Here is a 19,482-nt window from a genome sequence, read left to right on the forward strand (position 1 = left end):
GACAAGTTGTGTGCGTGGGCAAACACATGGCAGATGCAGTATAACGTGGATAAATGTGAAATTATATGCTCCGGAGGGAAAAACAGAAAGGCAGAGTCTTATTTAAATGGTGATTATATTAGGAAATGTGGATGTACAAAAGGATCTGGATGTCCTTGTACACCAGAAAATAAAAGTAAATAGGCAGGTGCGGCAAGCAATTAGGAAGGCAAATGGTATGTTGGCCTTAATTGCAAGAGGATTTGAGTTCAGAAGTAGGGATATCTTACTGCAGTTATACAGGGCCTTGGTGAGACCACAGCTGGAGTATTGCGTGCAGTTTTAGTCTCCCTACCTAAGAAAGGATATACTTTCCATAGAGGGAGTGCAGCAAAGGTTCACTAGGCTGATACCGGGGGTGGCAGGACTGTCGTATGAGCACAGAAGGCTGTGGAAGCCGGGTCACTGAGTGTATTCAAGAAAGAAATTGATAAATTTTTGGATATTAGGAGCATCAAGGGGTATGGAGAGAAAGCGGGAATATGGCGTTGAGATAGAGTTTCGGCCATGATCATATTGAATGGCGTAGCAGGCTCAAAGGGCCGGGCCAAATGGCCTACTTCTGCTCCTAATGTCTATGTTTCTTGGTGTATAGTATTCCTTCCAATCTTAGCCCTGTGACAAGATCATTCTTTGCAATAACAAGGGCACTCAATTAATGATTTTAAGAATAGATTAAGTAGCGGTTTTTAACTGTTTCAAGCCATACACATTACAGCCATACACAAACCAATATAAACATTTCATAAGCAAAGCTAATCCTTGTCAGAATCTTCACGAGCTGTACATATCTGTCCTCAAACCAAACCCTGAGCCTGATAAATAAACAATATGTTACCACTGATCCTAATTTTGCAGTAGTACAGCTTGTAATCCTGCCTGTAATGCTTCTGCTAATTTTTTTGTTATTGCCGCCTCAGTATTGTAGAATTTTAGAACCACTAACAAAATCTTCCCCCAGTGTCCATCTTTACTGGTATTTGAATCCAATCAGTGCTCTTGACAGTTTTCTAAGATATGATCTTTGTTCCTGAAGGAGTTTTACTCAAATAATTGATCAAGCCTAACGATCTTCATATATCCTATTTGCACTGGGGGCATAGTGTGTACTCCGTAGATGAAATTTTTATATGTCAAACTCATTGTCTTCACTTGTGATGTCTTCACCAGTGATATCATCGACGAGAGCCCTCTTATGACTCCAAACACGCAGCTGTCTTTATTAAGTTTCAGTTCCTCTCTTCTAGAGGCTTCAATTATTTTCTATCTGCCACCCTGTTCCCTTCTTTGACGTACTGCACACCATTAAGTCGTCCATTGTGCCTCCATGCTGTTGATGTGCTTATATATCATATAGATTGTTTTGTAATGTACTTCGAGTGGAAGCACTGCCAAAGGGATCTGGTAAAATCTCTCTCTGCTTTTGCTACCCTTTTTCCCTTGAAGGTCATCATTTCTGATTTCGCATTTGGCTGCTTCTTAATCCCTTCCCTTGCTATTGCCTGAGTAATTTCATTTCCCTGCTGCACAGATCTTTTGGTTTCATTTTTATTTTGCTGCCCTCCTTCAGTCACTCGGCTTTATTAGAAGACCAGGTCTTACAGAGAGTTATCTGTTATTGATTCTATTTTTATTCATAATTCTGTCAATTAGCCAAACTCATAATTTTCTAATGTCATTGCGTGTTGATTATTTTTCCATTTTCTGTAAATGTGACATGCACAGCATGTACAATTCAAATTTCATTCGGAATTGCAGTATTTCTCAAGCTTATTCATTATTGTACCCAGTTTCAGATTCTCTCAAAGTATTATTAATAATCATGTTCATTCCCAAATATTATGTAGGAAATAAATTCTATCTTCCCTGTCGTTTTTTTAAATTTGTTCAGATCATGCATCAAGCCACTGTTTATCTTCTTTCTCAATTTTCTGCAAGGTTCCCTGGTAAAGTAAAGCGAGATAAAATTTGAAAATGGCCCACTACAATATCTTGTCATTTACTTGGTGCTTTTCAGTTTCTGTTTCCTTACTTGTTTTTTTTTGGCACTGATCCACCATTGAACCATAAAGGGAAAAATAACTTCATTTTACAAATTTCCACATCATAGCACACAGCAGAAACTTGGCCAATTTATAAACATCATTGTGTAAACCAACTGATAATTAGAATCTGAACGTAACTAGTTGACTCATTGCAGTGTTGATAGGTGTTAAAGATACCAACTCCAACTGAGCAATTATTGAAATGCCCTCAAGAAAGGTACAGTGTGTCTGAAGTATTATTACTTTTCAATTATGTATCGTGGGACTTCCACTTGAGCATGAGGGCATTTCCAATGCTTATTACTCCTTGGATGATGGATGGTTAAATCGAGCCATTATGCCCTCGTCTGCCTCCAATCAGGGGGTTCAAGGTGGCGTAGCTGAAGGCTATGAAAGGAAAGTAAGACGGGTCCACGTTTATGGATGTCCTGAAACAATTTACAGACAATGAAATTGTTTAGCATTGTCATTGTTGGAATGTAGGAAAAGCAGCCAGCAAATTGCATATAGCAAAGTCCCCCACACAGCAATGCAATAATGATCAGACAACCTATTTTTAAGTGTTGCTTGAGGGATCAGTTTGACCAGGAAAGTGTCTCCTGAGGCACTTGAAGCATACACAGAAAAGGAAAGATAGATATGCATTTATGGTAACACCTTTCAGGACCTCAGCGCTGCCCTGCTCTTCTTTTGAAATAGAGCCATAGTATATTTTATATCTGAGTGGGCAGATGGGGCTTCAATTTAATGCCTCATCTGAAAGATGACAGTCGAAGTCAGCACTCCCTCAGAGGGGTCAACCTGGATTTTGTGACCCAGGAGCCTGCAGTGGGACCTGAACCCTCAACCTTCCGACTCTGGGACACGGGGGCTACTGCTCAGCTACGGCTGATGCACGATGTGCACTACATAACACAATATTGCTGAAAAGAGAGACGTGTTGCCAAAGTTTTTCATTGTGCACTCAAGGATACCAAATTTCAAACTATCATAGCAATTTATACTACAGGAGGAAAGGGTGCTGATTGATTTGCAAGTCGACTCTGGCCAAGGCATTGCCATAGAGAAAGCAAGAGAACGATGGGCTCCCCAAGCTCCTGGGTAGTTCAAAAAAAGGTGGAAGTTTTGAACATATTTCTCTTGTTTGCAGAGATCGGATCCCTGTATATGAATGTATGTCACTTGTAGCAAGCCATGTAATGAGCTCAACTGATTTATCTTAAATTGGTTGTTAGTGTAGCTGTTAGTGCACTCAGGACTGTGGAATCACATCTTACAGGAGAGGCCATTTTGGGTTTTGCAAGCACAGGCTGATTTGAGTATGGTCTGTAGTCTACCTATTCTGACAACTGAAGAAACATGCTGTTTAATTTGATCAGCCAATCACTGGCATGTACAGCCTACGTACCTGGTATTGCACGGGCACTGAAATTCGCACACAACATTGCTCAGTTTTGTGGTAGGAAGAATATATTGCAAGTGTAAAATCTTCCATGAACTAGCACAATTGGGAAGTATTTCAGAATGGTTTTTTCAAATTTGTATTTAAAAAGTATTCCTTGATATATTTGAGTAGCAGGGTGCAGCTTTATTAAAACAGCTGAAAATCCATTTATCACAAAGAATAAGTACATTTAATCAGTGCACTGTGCACCACTTGCTAATTTCATTGGTAAAATTTAAAATAGTTCCATAGTAAATTGAACATTTATTAATATTTAAAACGTGCCTGCTAGAGTCGTTATGCCTAAAAATAAAAGCTTGATTTTAAGAGATTTCTCAAATGGATGCAATTAGCAGAAATTCTATGCAGTGATGAATCTGTCTGGAGGCATGGCTGGCTTTGTGGGTGGGGCTAGCTTCCAGAGTGCTATTTTTTAAATCAGCGCAGGAGATCACAGAAACTCAACTAGTGCTGGTTGCAATTTGCACTTGAAATTCAAAACTTTTTATGCTGCTTTGGGGTGACTTGCACTGGAAAAACCAATGCAGCCTAATGGAAATTTCAGGGGAATGTAGTTTGACAGGTTGACTGTAATAATTCTGAAATACACTGCTAATAACTCTTCTTGCAGAGAATTAGGTTAAACTTGAAAATGCCAATTTCTTTTTGTTAATAAAACGCTGTAGATGAAAGCAAAACATTTTTTTCGGAAATTGTTACATTTGCCAGTTGGCATGTCAGATACAAGAAAGGGAGTTGTGAATAATATTTGTAGGGTGTCCTCCTGAACTGATCTCCCCCAGTGGAGAAAGAGATGAATGTCTCAGTTCTTGGGGAGAAAATAAGCCTATTTATTCCCTGCCCTGCAGCCTGGTCTGTATATAATTGGGGCAAAGAAACCCAAAGGCAGCTATCAGCACAGCTACTAGCAAACCATATGAATAGAAATTTTACAGGGTGTTGTCTTTCCTATATTAAAAGAAGTTCTGTATAGTTGAATTCCTTGAATTCTTGCTTTGCTCTTTGTGCACTGATGATTATAATCCACTTAACCTTTGGGTCTTTCAAAACAATGTATGTTTGCTTTTGATGGAAATATTTTTTCAAATTGATTTGTCGGTACCATACTAACAAACAAGATCAAGTGATTCTTGGGTGTGGTTACAATCTAGGCCAACACTGCAGTGCAGTACCTTCAGGAGAGAGGTTACATTGAAGGCCTCTCTGGGCATGAGAAATCCCATGGAATTTTCATAGAACAGCAGGAAAGTATTCCTGACATCTTGACCAACATTCATCACTCAGCCAGCACCACCAAAATACTGATTTTCAGTACTTTTGCCTTATTGCTGTTCGTGAGATCTTGCAGTGTACAGTTTTTCTGCTTCATTTCCCAATATTACAACAGTGACGATTCATTGGCTGTAAAATGTCTTGGGACATCCTGAGGTTGTGCATATGCAACTTTTGTTAAGCTTAATTATTCTGTCAGGCACCTAACCTTCTGTGTAATCCGATACGCAATCTGATACAAATTTTTCATGACTGTGTGCATGGAGATGAGATTGTGTTATCTGACTAGAATCAGCTGTCCTTTTTCCAATTGAATACACCAACATAAAGATGGTGCATTTTCTTCTGCCCTCTTGTGGTTATTTGTTGAGTTGAAAGTGTGTATAACAAGTTATCAATGAGGTCAATAACTTTTGTTCTATTATTTTTCAGTGCATAAATAAAACGACTTGCAGTTGTGTAGTATCTTTAACATAGTATCTTATACAAAGCATAATCAGACAAAAATGGACACTGAGCCAAAGAAGGAGTTATAAAGAGGGGTGACCAAAAACTCAAAGGATAATACAAAAAATGTTTTTTAAAAATTGTACCACATCCATTGTTTCTATGCACAACCTCTGGTGTCTGACATTCTTGCAATCTTTCCAGTGATCTTTCATTCCTCCCGTCACGGCTGATACCAGCAAAGCAACAGTTAAAATTGTAACCAACTAAGGGTTTGGCTGAGAATTGAGTATGGCAGACAATGGCCTAAGATGCAAAAAACAAAGCTCTTCTTTCAATTGAGATCAGCTTTTATCCTGTCTTATTCCTTTTCCAGTAAATAAAGCAGTATATTTAGAGTTCCAAAACTTTTCAAGGGTTCTTGAGTAATTTTGCTACCTCACTATAGAGAAACACAGCTTCATGAATTAGGTTCAAATCCTGAGCAATTAACCTCGCTGTCCAGTGTTTTTTGGTCCTAATAAAGGCTATTTGAATTCTGCATTCTGTGAGGTCAGGTGTGAAAACAAATCAAAGTGGAAACATTACAACTTAAGTTTCATGAGTCTTGGGGAACAAGATTACAGATAAGATGATTTGCAATGAATGCCTGCTTATATGAGCACACCATGACGCTATTTCTCAATTATTTAGCCTATTTATCATAGTGGCACACACTGGGTCTCTTGAGTTCCCTACCCATCAATATGTTGTTATGGACAGCGATGAGGTAGAGAACCCCAATTCCTTATTGTCTGTAACCGGTGGGGTTTGTTTTGAAAAGTAATGCATGTGTTTATTAACCTGAGTGGGTTTAAACAGGATTATTTATGCATGCATTCACCCGAAAGTCTAGACACTACGTCTCTCTCTCTCTCGCTCAATCTCTCTCTCTCTCTCTCACAAACAATCTCTCTCTCGCGCTCTCGCTCTTTCAAACACGCTCTCGCTCTCTGTCTCACACGCACTCTCACGCAGACACACAAGAAAGGAACAATTTCTGGTTCACATGCTTGGCTTGTCTTGGGAAGAAGCATGTTGTGGGCCCTTTGAAGAAGGCATTTTCTTCTGAAGGGGTAGACTAGGTGGGTTCAAATAGCTAGAGATGTGTATCAGGATTGTTGTGGGATTCCCTCGAAGAGATGGATTTTTCATCAGGTCACAAAGTTGGTTACTTGTAGCCTTCTTACCAGAAGGTTCAGATTCTGTACTTATAGGCTTGAAAAGAAATCAGGTTGGGAGACTGTCGGAGACTGCAATCCCCAGGTTTTAAAGACACATATGTTACTGCCTTGTGCTGCTGCTGTTTGCCTGCAGCTGGTTCTTCATAGACTGACTTGGTTTCCGTCTGATTCTTGGGCTAAACGAATTTGGGATCTGAAGTCAGTTTTGATCACGTAACGGCAGGTTTCAGTACCTCCCATTATCCACGTAATAGTTGGAAGCAGGGTGATTGATACATAATGTTTGATAAACCTTCGACATACCAGTTACGATTTACCCATTGGAAGATTTTATTTTCCATCTTAATGGTTCCAACAAGACAGGTATTTCTGTTAACCCCCTTCCATTGAGCTGATAAGTGTAGTCACTTTGCACCTGGAAACCCCATTTGAATTTGAGAACTTTTCAGACACGAGTTCAGACATCTGTTGGCCCTTTGCCTGTGCAGAAATTGCAAAAGTTACCTGCCCCTTGGCAGTTACCTTAGCCAGCTGTTAATGTCCATTTTTTAAAAGGAAGTTTTAATTCCGAAAGATTCCAAACCAACCATAGTCCTTGTTTTAAAGTTATGGATAGGACGTGCTTCTACTGGGCATGACAATATGTTTTGCCTATTCCAAGGTTTGAGCTCATATCTATAGGTATTTGTGGCATTGGCACCTCCAATGAGATCATGATGTGTGTTAGATTTATGAATGTTGCAGTTATGTCACCTCTAGACTGGAGTAGAGGCAATGTTATGCTGCCAGACAGCCACCCTCATAGAGAGATTTCAGTGCAAAAAATGCATTCAGGATTTGTATACTGCAAGTTTAGTATTGCGTTCTCATTGTTGCAAGCATGATTGCAACATAAAAATGTGTAACAAGGCAATGAGGTGACCCATGCAACAACAATGATGATATGAATGCAAATTAAAGCTTCTCTGTACTATGTTAGTCTGTTGCTTTAAACATTGAAGTAGATCATATAAGATAAGGATTAAAATGAATAATGACAAATTGTATGTTTTTTTTTATTCTTTTACAGTGGAAAATATGTCTCACTGCGAATTTGCCTATTTGCGTGATCTGCTGATAAGGTGAGTTAGGAAGCAGGCCCTTTCTGCAGGGAAACCTATATTTACTCCTATTTTACCTTTCTAAATGGCGCGAGTGTGATATACCATGTGCATTTTATTTTATCAGTGGTTATAAGTTTATTTACAGTAAGGTGTTTCACCATTGAAGTATCAGTGTACACTGTTATCCATAAATTTCATTATTGATTGGAATAACTACATTTAAATAATTGGCCTAATTTTGTTATGACTGGGCATCTGCCCAGTCTAATTTAGTTGGGCCTAATTTAGTTAGTTAGCCCTGGACCGCTCAGCTCAAGAAAATGTTTGTTCATAAAGTTGCTGAAAGGATGAGCTGATAATGACAAAGTGAGAGAAACTGGGCATCTTGGGATCATAGTGAAGAGAACATCCTACAGGGTATCTCCTCCTTCAATGAGATTTAAGGATTAGCAAATACAGTGAAAGGGCTGAGAAGCAGGGTGAATTAAATGGGGTGAATCAATGTTAAATCAAGTGGGGGGAAAAAACAAGGAAAGGCAAGGAAGATTGGATTATGAGAGAGGAAAAACAGACAAAAGAAAAAATCAAGTTTATCATTTTAAATTTCCCCTGTAATATTCATAACTGCAAGAATGAGACTGCACATTTGTAAAAGCTACTTTTCCAGTGTCAGAGAGGTTCATTGGTTGTAATTAGCAATTATCCCATTGTTGTAAAGATGCTTGTACTACTTAGCCCTAAATAACACACTCAGTTTTAGTTCAGGCAAATACAGATATTCAATGCAGGTGGTCAGAAAGCAAAGTGCTGTTTTTACGAAGCTAATGGTGGAGTGACATAACTTGGAAAACAACCTTTGGGTTATTCATTTAATTGCACACCTCTTTTCTGAAGTTGCTGTATTATTTCCGCATTCATAACCACGACCAACATTAGCCTCCTCGTTACTTTGGAAGCAAATTCCGGCCTATCATAGTACTGATGACAAATGAATGGAACAATTTAAAATGTTTCATTATTTCAAGTTACATATTCTGATGATGACATTTGTACTAAATATCCCTCAGGACTCACATGCAGAATCTCAAAGATGTGACCAGCGCCATTCACTATGAAGCATACAGAGTTCAGCGGCTGAGTGAGGGAAATGAGTTTTCCAATGGAATAGCGGAAAAGGATATGAACAGCAACATGTAAAATATATATGGCTTTTCCTTCAGGCTGCTGAATTTATTTGACCAGCTAATAATTTAGGTAAAAAGTATGTGGTGGTGTATCAGCACTGCTCATCTTAAGATAATTTATTCCACACTATGCTATTCTGTTCACAAATGAATGACTATTACACATCACAAAAAAACTAAGTGGTGCATACTTGCCATATTTTTGTATTGTCTTGCTTCGTAGATTACCTTTTAGACTTGCATGACACCAAAGGGGTTATTAAGAACTGTTTTGCAGATAACCACAAAATTGATTTTTGTGGTTGAATTTTTTGTAATAAAACTAAATTGTTCAGGGAGAAACTTAAAACAAAATTGTGTTAATTTGTGAACAGAATGTTTTGGTGGATTAAAAATTGCTTTTAATACTATTGCAGTGCTAAAGCTAAATATGTGTTCTACAGGACAAAAAGAACGATGTAATTGGCTTAATTATTACTATATTTATTTCCAATATATTACTAGCATGTTTCAGTATATCAAAACACGGCCAACTGACATGTATTCAACAAAATCCCAAAGCTCTCTTTGTTCCTTGGTGGCTTTAATTAGGGAAGTGAAAGGCAACACACAATGGAAACATTTACATATGTGAAATAAGGTGGTGGTGGTGCTTTTAAAAAAAGACAAACTCTTTAATGATGTAAACAATGTTAAACAGTGAGTAGAAAGACTGCTTCTTTGCCAAAATATGTATTGCTCACTGAAAGATATAGAGTTAGTTTCATTAAAATGACTCACATCTTGGATCTGTATCCATCTAAACAAAGTGTAAAAGGAATGTCACATTAGTTACTCAGTATTTTGAAAATGTAATTATATTGAAAATTGAGGCTTATCTTTTTTTCTTTCATTGTATGACCTTTGTATGTGCATTTTTTGGGGTTTACATTCAATGTCAAATTAGACGTTTTATATAAAATAAAAATGTGTTTGATATATATTTCCTAAAATAAACATTGCAAATTTAATGTTTTTAACTGCCTTTGTTATTTTGACTGTTCATCATTTATTAAGCAATTAAGAAGGCAAATGGTATGTTGACTTTTATTACAAGAGGATTTGCACATAGGATAGAGGGCAAGCATTTAGGACTTACATGAGAAGAATTTTTCCACTGAGGGTGGTGAACCTTTGGAATTCTCTGCCCCAGAGGGCTGTGGAGGTTCAGTCATTGAACATGTTCAAGTCAGAGATTGATAGATTTCTACATATTAAAAACATCAAGGGATATGAGATAGTATAATTGTATCAAAGTAGAAAATTAGCCATGATCTCATTGAATGGCAGAGCCGTCTCAAAGGGCTGAATGGCCTACTTCTCCCATTTCTTACGTTCTTATGTGTTGGTGTTTAATGTGGTTATATTGAAAAAAAGACTTTAGTAAAACAAATTAGGTTAGGTTGAGACTTTTTCTTATTCTTGGAATGTGGCTATCTCATTTTATGCCTAATCCTGGTCGTGAGAAGATTGTGGTTGACTGCTTTTTTTTGAACCACTGCAGTCAGTCTGGGTTTGATATAGCTTGAGTGGCTTCAGACCAGGTAAGGATGGCAGGTTTCCTTCTCTAACGAAGACATTAGTGAACCAGTTGGGGCTTTACAACAATCTGGTACCTTCATGGTCACTTCAATTCTTATTGATAGCTCTTTATATTACTTCCAGATTCTTTTTAGTTGAATTAAAATTCTCAAATGACCATCGTCAGATTTAAGTTCACATTCTCCAGCAATCTAATGAGTAATTAGGAGCCTTTCTAATGCAAGGGGACAGCATGGCTAACAGCATTTTGGAAATAGGCTAATGAGATTTCAAAGCTGGAATTCAGTGGAACATTTCTTTTTATGTTGGTCCAGACCTTCCGGTCTCCAGATAGTCGGACACTGGACATACCCCCCCACCCCCAAGAAATGCTATAGCACCCCACTGAAGTCCCAGTACAGCAACTCCATGGGAAATGCCGGGGAAGTTTGAACTTCCATTGGGCAATTCCCCTGCTCCCGGGGCCCTCAAATGTCTCCAACTCTGAGTTAGAGTCAGAGACTTCCCAACTTTCTTACCTGGATTGTTACCCAGGAAATGGTAGACCGATTGAAACCTAGTCTAACACCTGGGTAACTACAGAACTAACTCCCCCCAATCACTGATGTTCCTCCGACTGCCGAATCCCACCTGACTAGCCCCCATCACCCGATTACCCCAACGTCCTGACCTCACCGCTCTAGCCACCTGCCACCCTACCCCTTTAGCCACTTACCTTACCTACCCAACCCCGACCCACTTGCCTCAGCTACCCTACCTCCTCACCCATCCTACCCTCTTACCTATTTACCCTTGCTCTCTAGCTTTCCAAAGAAAGTTTGGGACATTTAAACTCTTTGCTATCCAGAATACGGCAGCTAGTGCTGTAAAAAGGGAGCATGGCTTCCGTGCGGATTCTCTCCGCTGTTCCCTCTAAACTTTCCTGTGCTGGCTGCGCTCTGCAGGATTCCCCATCGAATGATTGTCCTGAAGGTAAGTGTGTAATTTTTTTGTCTGTTCAGGGTTGGAAATAGTGGTTTCAATCCTGAACGGAAGTTTTGCACCATTAACGACAAGAATGGAACTTAAACAACAGCAAATTCTGAGATGGAAATGTTGCACCAAATACCACTCACTTATCACCCCAATGGTGCTGACCTAACGCTGCTTCCCAGTTAAACATTGCTTTAATTTTAAAAGTTTCAAACTCGTTTTCTAATCCATCCATGGCCTTGCCCCTCCCTATCTCTGTAATCTCCTCCAGCTGTACAACCCTCCAAGGCATCCGCAGTCTTCTAATTCTAGCTTCTTGAGCATCTTCAATTTTAATCGCTCCATTGTTGTTCATGCCTTCAGCTGCATACGTCCTCAGCTCTGCAATTCTCTCCCTAAACCTCCACCTGGCATTCCTGTTTTAAGTCGCAGTTTAAAACCTACCCCTTTGATCAAACCTTTGGTGATCTGCCTTAACATCTCCTTATGTGACTCAATGTCATTCTGTTTTATAATGACTCTGTGAAGCACCTTGGGATGTTTTATTGCACTAAAGTTGATAAATAAATACAAATTCTTATTGTTAATCAATGACCAAAAAAGAGCACGAGAGGAGCCCGGAGTTCAAAATGAATGAGAGAGGAGCCGGGAGTTCAAAGGTTGCGAGAGGAGCTGGGAGCTCAAAAAGAGCATGCTGGTGGGTCTCAGTGGACCGATATGGTTTGGTCAAAATCAAATGTGACGTCATTGGGAACTGGATAAGTGATTGGATGGAGAGTATTTTACTTGTTTTGCTCATTTATTTTTTAAACACTGGTACAATTTATTGGGAACTGTAAGGTTTTTTTCATAGTAAGGTTTTTGTAATAGCAATAGTAAAGCTCAGAGGGAGTGGTAGGGTTCATTAATTTCAATAAATAAAAATAACAAACTTTAAAATAAATTAAATTTACATAAATATGTAAAACGCATACCTGTGTAATTAAGAAGCGTAAAACTTTTAGTGGTACTAGTTTTTAATAAGCACAATAAATTGTATGCGTAGGAACTATAAGTTAATTAAAGTAATTAAATTAACTAAATAACATAAGTAACAATGGCGGGACAGGTGTTATGTTGCGGCTGTGGAATGTGGGAGCTTTTGGCTGCCAAGGCGATCCAGGACAAACACGTCTGCAGAAAGTGTAAGCAGCTAGACGAATTCCGAATCAGGATTGTTGAACTAGAAGCTGAACTGCAGACACCGTGCAACATAAGGGAGAGCAAGAAATACCTGGACACTTTGTTCCAGAAGATGGTCACGCCTCTTAGAATAGGGTCACCTGTTTTGGTCAGCATGAGGAACATGACTGACTGACTGTGAGGCAGGTAAAGGGACTGAGCAGACAGTAGAGGAGGAGACGCAGACTTTACAATTGTCAAACAGGTACAAGGTGCCTTGCTATATGTGTAGAGGAAAGTGAGGTCTGCAGGGTTGATGAGCAGACTGGCCGTGGCATCATGGTACAGGAAGTCATTCAAGTGGGGGGAGCAAAAAGGAATGTAGTGGTAGTAGGGGACAGTACAGTGAGGAGGGTTGATACTGTTCTCTGTAGCAAAGAGCAACAATCCAGGTGGCTGTGTTACCTGCCCGGTGTGAGGGTTTGGGACATTTGCTCAGGGCTGGAGAGGAGCTTGCAGTGGGATGGGGAGGATCCAGTTGTTGTGGTCCATGTAGGTACCAATGACATAGGCAGGACAAGGAAAGGGGCTCTGCATAGTCCATATGAAAAGCTAGATACCAAATTAAGAAGCAGAACCTCAAATGTAATAATCACTGGATTATTACTTAAGCCACGTGCAAATTGACATAGGGCAAATAAGACTGGTGTGGGAGAAATACATTCTGGTTCATCAGAGCTGGGGAAAGTGGGGGCTGTATCACTGGGATGTAACCATACTGGGACCAGTGTTTGAGTGAGCCGCGTAACTAGGGAACTCGAGAAGGATGAGGGATCAAGCTTGGGTAGATGTGGCAAATAAAGGGGTAGAATCAAGGCAGGAGAGCAAAATAATAATATGGGAAATGAGGGTCAGCAAATGGCAGAAAGAGACGGAGGGAGAAAAACCTAAGAATTCGCAACGGTCAAGAATCGATGTTACAAAGCTGACAAAATGCTCTGTATCTGCGCACAACATTCATAACAAAGTAAATGAATTGATAGTGCACATTGAAGTAAATTAAATATGATCTGATAGGCATTACGGAGACATGACTGCAGGATGACACGGATTGGGCCCTGAATATTGAGGGGTACATGACATTCAAGAAAATTAGGAAGCAAGGCAAAGGTGGGGGGTAGCGCTGTTAATCAAGGTCATTGGTGCAATAGTTAGAGATGACCTTGGGTCAGGAGGTCAGGATGGAGATGAGGAATAGTATAGGGAATAGTAGGGGAAAGAAGTCAGTAGTGGGAGTGGTTTACAGGTCCCCTAACAGTAACTGTAATGTAAGACAAACTATACAAGAAGAAATATTGGGTGCTTGTACTAAAGGAATGACAATAATCATGGGTGATTTTAATCTACATATAAACTGGAAAAATCAGATTGGCAGTAGTAGCTGGATGAGGAGTTCATAGAATATTTTTGACAGAGTTTCTTAGAGCAGCACATTCTGGGACCAAACAGAGAGCTAGTTATGTTAGACTTGATACTGTGTAATGTGACAGGATTAATTAATGACCTCAGGGTAAAGGCATCCCTAAGTAGTAGTGACAACAATATGATTGAATTTTACATCCAGTTTGAAAGCGAGAAGAGTGGGTTGAAGATTAGAATTTTGTACTTAAATAAGGGCAACTATGTGGGCATGAAAGCTGAGCTAGCTAAAGTGAACTGGGATACTATGTTGAAGGATAGATAGTATCACAGAATCACACCATGTAGAAGAGGCCGTTTGGCCCATCGAGTCTGCACCGACACATGAGAAACACCTGACCTACCTACCTAATCCCATTTACCAGCACTTGGCCCATAGCCTTGAATGTTATGGCATGCCAAGTGCTCATCCAGGTACTTTTTAAAGGATGTGAGGCAACCCGTCTCCACCACCCTCCCAGACAGCGCATTCCAGACCCTCACCACACTCTGGGTAAAAACGTTTTTCCTCACATCACCCCCCGCCCCAAAACCTCCTGCCCCTCACCTTGAACTTGTGTCCCCTTGTGACTGACCCTTCAACTAAGGGGAACAGCTGTTCCCTATCCACCCTGTCCATGCCCCTCATAATCTTGTACACCAGTAGAGAAGCAGTGGTAGACATTTAAAGGGATAGTTCAAAATACTCAGAATAAGTATATTCCTACTATAAAAAAAAAATTTAAGGGGAGGAATCCACCATTCATGGTTAACTAAAGTTAAGGAAATCATCAAATGTAAAGAAAAAGCAAATAACTGCGCAAAGATGAGTGGCAAGTCAGGTGATTGGTCAGGATATACAAAATGGCAGAGAATAACTGAAAGGTTAATTAGAAGAGAATTAGTATGCGAGGAAGCTAGTGAGAAATGTAAAAACGAATAGCAAGAGCTGCTACAGGTATTTAAAGAGTGCCAGCCCTCTAGCAAGTAAGAATCAGGAGTTAACGGTAGATAATCAGAAAATGGCAGATGAAATGAACAAATATTTTGCTTCCCTCTTCACTATAGAGGATACAAAAAACATCCCAGTAATAGCTATAAATCAGGATGTGGAAGGGAGAGAGGAACTTGGTGAAATTACAATCACTAGGGAAGCGGTACTGAGCAAACTGGTGGAGCTGTGGTCGTACAAGTCTCCGGGTCCTGATGGACGTCATCCTAGGGTTTTTAAAGAAGTGGCTAATGAGGTAATAGGTGCATTGTTAATTTTCCAAAATTTGCTAGAATCTGGAAAGGTTCCATCAGACTGGAAAGTAGCAGATATAACCCCGCTATTCAAGAAGGGAGGGAGGCAGAAAACAAGAAACTGAAACAGGCCAGCTAGTTTGACATCTGTCATGGGGAAGGTGTTAGAATCAACCATTGAGATTATAACTGGGCACTTAGAAAAACTCAAGGTAATCGGGAAGACTCAGCATGGTTTTGTGAAAGGGAAATCATACTTTTTCCAATTTATTGGAGTTCTTTAAAGGAATGAAATAAAGGGAAGCCTGTGGATCTACTGTACTTGGATTTCCAGAAGGCATTTGATAAGATGCCACATCAAAGGCCATTGCAGAAAATAGACGTGGGGCAGAATTTTGCCTTCGGCGGGCGGGCTCGGTGAGGGCAGGTGCCGACCACCATCTGCGATTGGCACCAGGCTGTGATTTTATGCTGGCGGGCCAATTAAGGCCCACCCAGCGTGAAACATGAGCGGCAGCACCTTCTGTGCGGGGGGTGGGGTGGGGGGGGGAGGAGGGCGAGCGAGCCAAGTGCGAACTTTGCGCATGCACACGCGTGAGCGTTTCATAATCTCCCTGAGGCACAGAGCTGCTTCAGGGAGATGAAGAGATATGAGAAAAATAATTTAAAATAAAAATGTAATGAAACATGCCCCCTCTTGTGGCTCTGTCACATGAGCAGGGACATGTTATTAACGAAAAATTAAAGTTTTTATTTTATTTTTATTTCCTCTTGGAAACCTCATCCCGCCCGTGGATGAGGTTTCCAAAAAATTGCAAAAGCTGCTTGACCTTTTTACCTGCTAGCCAACCGTAAGGTTGGACGGGCATTAAAAATTTAAGTGAATTGATGACTTAATGGCTTTAACGGGCCTTTTAATTGTCAGCGGGCACATTGCCGGCTCCGGGGCCCACCGGCCGGCCGACCTATCATACGACTGCACGATGACATTGGCACGCTCGGTCGACATCAACGCGCATCATTTCACGCTTCGGTGGGTTGGGCGTGCAGCCGCCTGCTAAGCGAAAATTTCTGCCCATGATGTAGGGGGTAACATATTAGCATGGACAGAAGATTGGCTGGCTGGGAGAAAACAGACACTATGTATAAATGGGTCTTTTCCTGATTGGTAGGCTGGGACAAGTGGGGGCCCGCAAGAGCCTGTGCTGGGACCTCAACTATTTACAATTTATATCTATGACTTAGATGAGGGAAGTGAATACATGGCAGCTAAGCTTGCAGATGACACAAAGGTAGGTAGGAAAGTATGTTGTGAAGAAGACATAGGAGGTTGCAGACGGATATGGATAGGTTGAGTGAGTGGGCAAAGATCTGGCAGATGGAGTATGGTGTGGGAAAATGTGAAGTTGTTCACTTTGGCAGCAAGAATAAAAAAAGCAGAGTATTACTTAAGCAGAGAACGGCTGCAGGATTCCGAGGTGCAGGAGGATCTCAGTGTTCTTGAGCATGAATCACAAAAATTTAGTCTGCAGGTACAACAAGTAATTAAGAAGGCTGATGGAATGCTATCCATTATTATGAGAGGAATTGAACATTAAAGTAAGGATGTTATGCTTCAGTTATACAGGGCATTGGTGAGACCGCACCTCGAATACTTTGTGCAGCTTTGGTCTCCTTATTTAAGGAAGGATGTAAATGTATTGGAGGTGGTTCAGAGGAGGTTTACTAGATTGATATCTGGAATGAGCGGGCTGTCCTATGTAAGCCAATGCATCATTTAACTTGTATTGTATTGATCACTTTTAATCATGTAATCATGCTTTTATTCCTTTCGTATTCACGAATGTAGGCTGGTTGTGGTGGAGTCCTGTGGGCAGAGTTTGTCTCATGGGGGTAGGAAGATGAAGCTATGGAGAAGAGTTTTGACCAAAGACATTGCTGAAGCTCATATTGAACTTTGTAAAAAAACAAAGACAGTTTCAAATAAACAGCCACATACACACAGACATGTCAGGGCAGGTCCCTGAGCGAACGGTTTGCCACAGTCACTTGGTCTACAGAAACTGAACTAGACAATGGCCACTTGAGAATGTGTGAATGGCCTTCTTCCTACCCCAAGATACTGTAATCGCACCCATTGTTGGCATGGACCTGGAGGCACCCCCCGTTAATAATCAAATCGGACGGTCCAATTTAAAGCATTGCCTCATATGCCAAGGACCATGGTCAGGAAGGTGTACAAAGACACAGCCCTCAGGGATATTGTGACTGTAGTTGGTAGAAAGGTCTGGTCAGCCATTCTGAAGTCACGTTGGGAGATCTGTTGAAGGGCTGACCACCTGAGACGGGCCCTAGTTCGCGGGATTCCAGAGCAACCAGTGTCATTGAGAGTATGTACCACTGCTTAGAGATTAAATCAAGGTGTTTCAGTGAAACAGCAGCCCAAGTTGTTGTGGGCCACAATAATCAAGAGTAGGGACAGGAACTTTTAGACCAGAGGCGGGGGGGTGGGGGGTTCTTACACTTCTGAGGAAAGGTTAGACAGACTAAGCTTGTTTCTACTGGAGTTTAGAAGATTGAGGGGCGATTTGATTGAAATATATAAGATCCTGAATGTTCTTGAAAAGATGAACGTGGAAAGGATGTTTCGTCTTGTGGGTGAGTCCAGAACTAGGGGGCACTGTTTTAACATTAGAGGTCGCGCTTTTAGGACAGAGATGACGAGAATTTTTTTCTGCTGGTTGTGGGGCTTTGAAACACTCTGCCTCAGAAGGCAGTGGGTGGGGTTATTGAATATTTTTAAGGCGGGGTAAATAGATCCTTGTTAGGCAAGGGAGTCAAAGGTTATCAGGAGCAGATATCTGGAATGAGTGGGCTGTCCTATGTAAGCCAAAGGAATGTCGAATTCGAAACACAAACAGACCAGCCATGACTTTATTGAATGGCAGAGCAGGCTCAAGGGGCCACATGGCCTACTTCTCCTATTTCATATGTTCATATCATTGGGGAATATTGAAGTAATAGTGAAGTGCATCAAATTAAATTGTTAGGGGTGAATAAGCATTTTTTTAGCATCAATGCTCAGATTTCAAAAGCTGTTTCTAATACATCATTAAAAGAGGTTTGACTTTTTTATTCATTCACAGGATGTGGGCTTTGCTGGCTGGGCCAGAATTTATTACCCATCCCAAGTTGCCCTTGAGAAGGTGGTGGTGAGCTGCCTTCTTGGACTGCTGCAGTCCATGTGGTGTAGGTACACCCACAGTGCTGTTAGGGAGGGAGTTCCAGGATTTTGACCCAGTAACAATGAAGGAACGGCAATATATTTCCAAGTCAGGATAGTGAGTGACTTGGAAGGGAACTTCCAGTTGGTGGTATTCCCATCTATCTGCTGCCCTTGTCCTTCTAGATGGTAGTGGTCATGGGTTTGGAAGATGCTGTCAAAGGAGCCTTGGTGAATTCCTGTAGTGAATCTCATAGATGGCACACACTGCTGCTACTGTGCATCGGTGATGGAGGGTGTGAATGTTTGTGGATGTGGTGCCAATCAAATGTTCTGCTTTGTCCTGGATGGTGTCAAGTTTCTTGAGTGTTGTGGGAGCTGCAGCCAAGTGGGGAGTATTGCATCACACTCCTGACTTGTGCCTTGTAGATGGTGGACAGGCTTTGGGGAGTCAGGAGGTGAGTTACTCGTCACAGGATTCCTAACCTCTGACCTGCTCTTGCAGCCATAGTATTTACATGGCTAGTCCAGTTCAGTTTCTGGTCAATAGTAACCCCCAGGATGTTGATAGTGGGGGATTAAGTGATGGTCATGCCATTGAACATCAAGGGGTGATAGTTGGATTCTCTCTTGTGGAAGATGGTCAGTGTGTGGCGTGAATGTTACTTGCCACTTGTCAGCCCATTTAAAAGTGTAAGTGTGTATTTGCATATATAACATTGACATATTGCTTCAATTATTGAAACGTAAACTGTTAGAATTTCAAACAGTACATTGAATTTAAAATATGCCCCATGAAAGTTTTTAAATTAAATGTTTTAATGTATTTTCCTGGAAATGTAATCTTTTTCCATTTTTAACTGTATCGGTATGAAGAATTTGATTGGTAATGACCAAGGAAGAGCAAAACTTATTCTGGTTTACCTCAATATGTCTTTGCTTAATTTCAGAAAATTATTGCCTACTGTATCCCTTTCTATTTCCTACAACAGCCAACTTTATGGGGTCTAAATGAAAACAGATAGCAAGGCACTTTTATCTTTATAGAACAATCATCAGCATTA

At 40.6% G+C, this 19,482-nt stretch overlaps 1 protein-coding gene across 6 annotated transcripts in view; it reads left to right on the plus strand.

Moving 5' to 3' along the window:
• LOC144699737 (neuronal-specific septin-3-like) overlaps positions 1-9,792 on the plus strand; it is a 264,727-nt gene extending 254,935 nt beyond the window's left edge. For all 6 annotated transcript variants that reach the window (XM_078570913.1, XM_078570917.1, XM_078570915.1 and 3 more), the window contains 2 exons: positions 7,561-7,612; positions 8,662-9,792. In XM_078570913.1, coding sequence (XP_078427039.1) covers positions 7,561-7,612; positions 8,662-8,791 — 182 coding nt within the window. In that variant the 3' untranslated portion in view covers positions 8,792-9,792. The remainder of the gene's footprint in view (positions 1-7,560; positions 7,613-8,661) is intronic.
• Positions 9,793-19,482: the final 9,690 nt, after the last annotated feature.

Source organism: Cetorhinus maximus, chromosome 24, assembly GCF_964194155.1.
Source record: "Cetorhinus maximus chromosome 24, sCetMax3.hap1.1, whole genome shotgun sequence".
Taxonomy (NCBI): domain Eukaryota; kingdom Metazoa; phylum Chordata; class Chondrichthyes; order Lamniformes; family Cetorhinidae; genus Cetorhinus; species Cetorhinus maximus.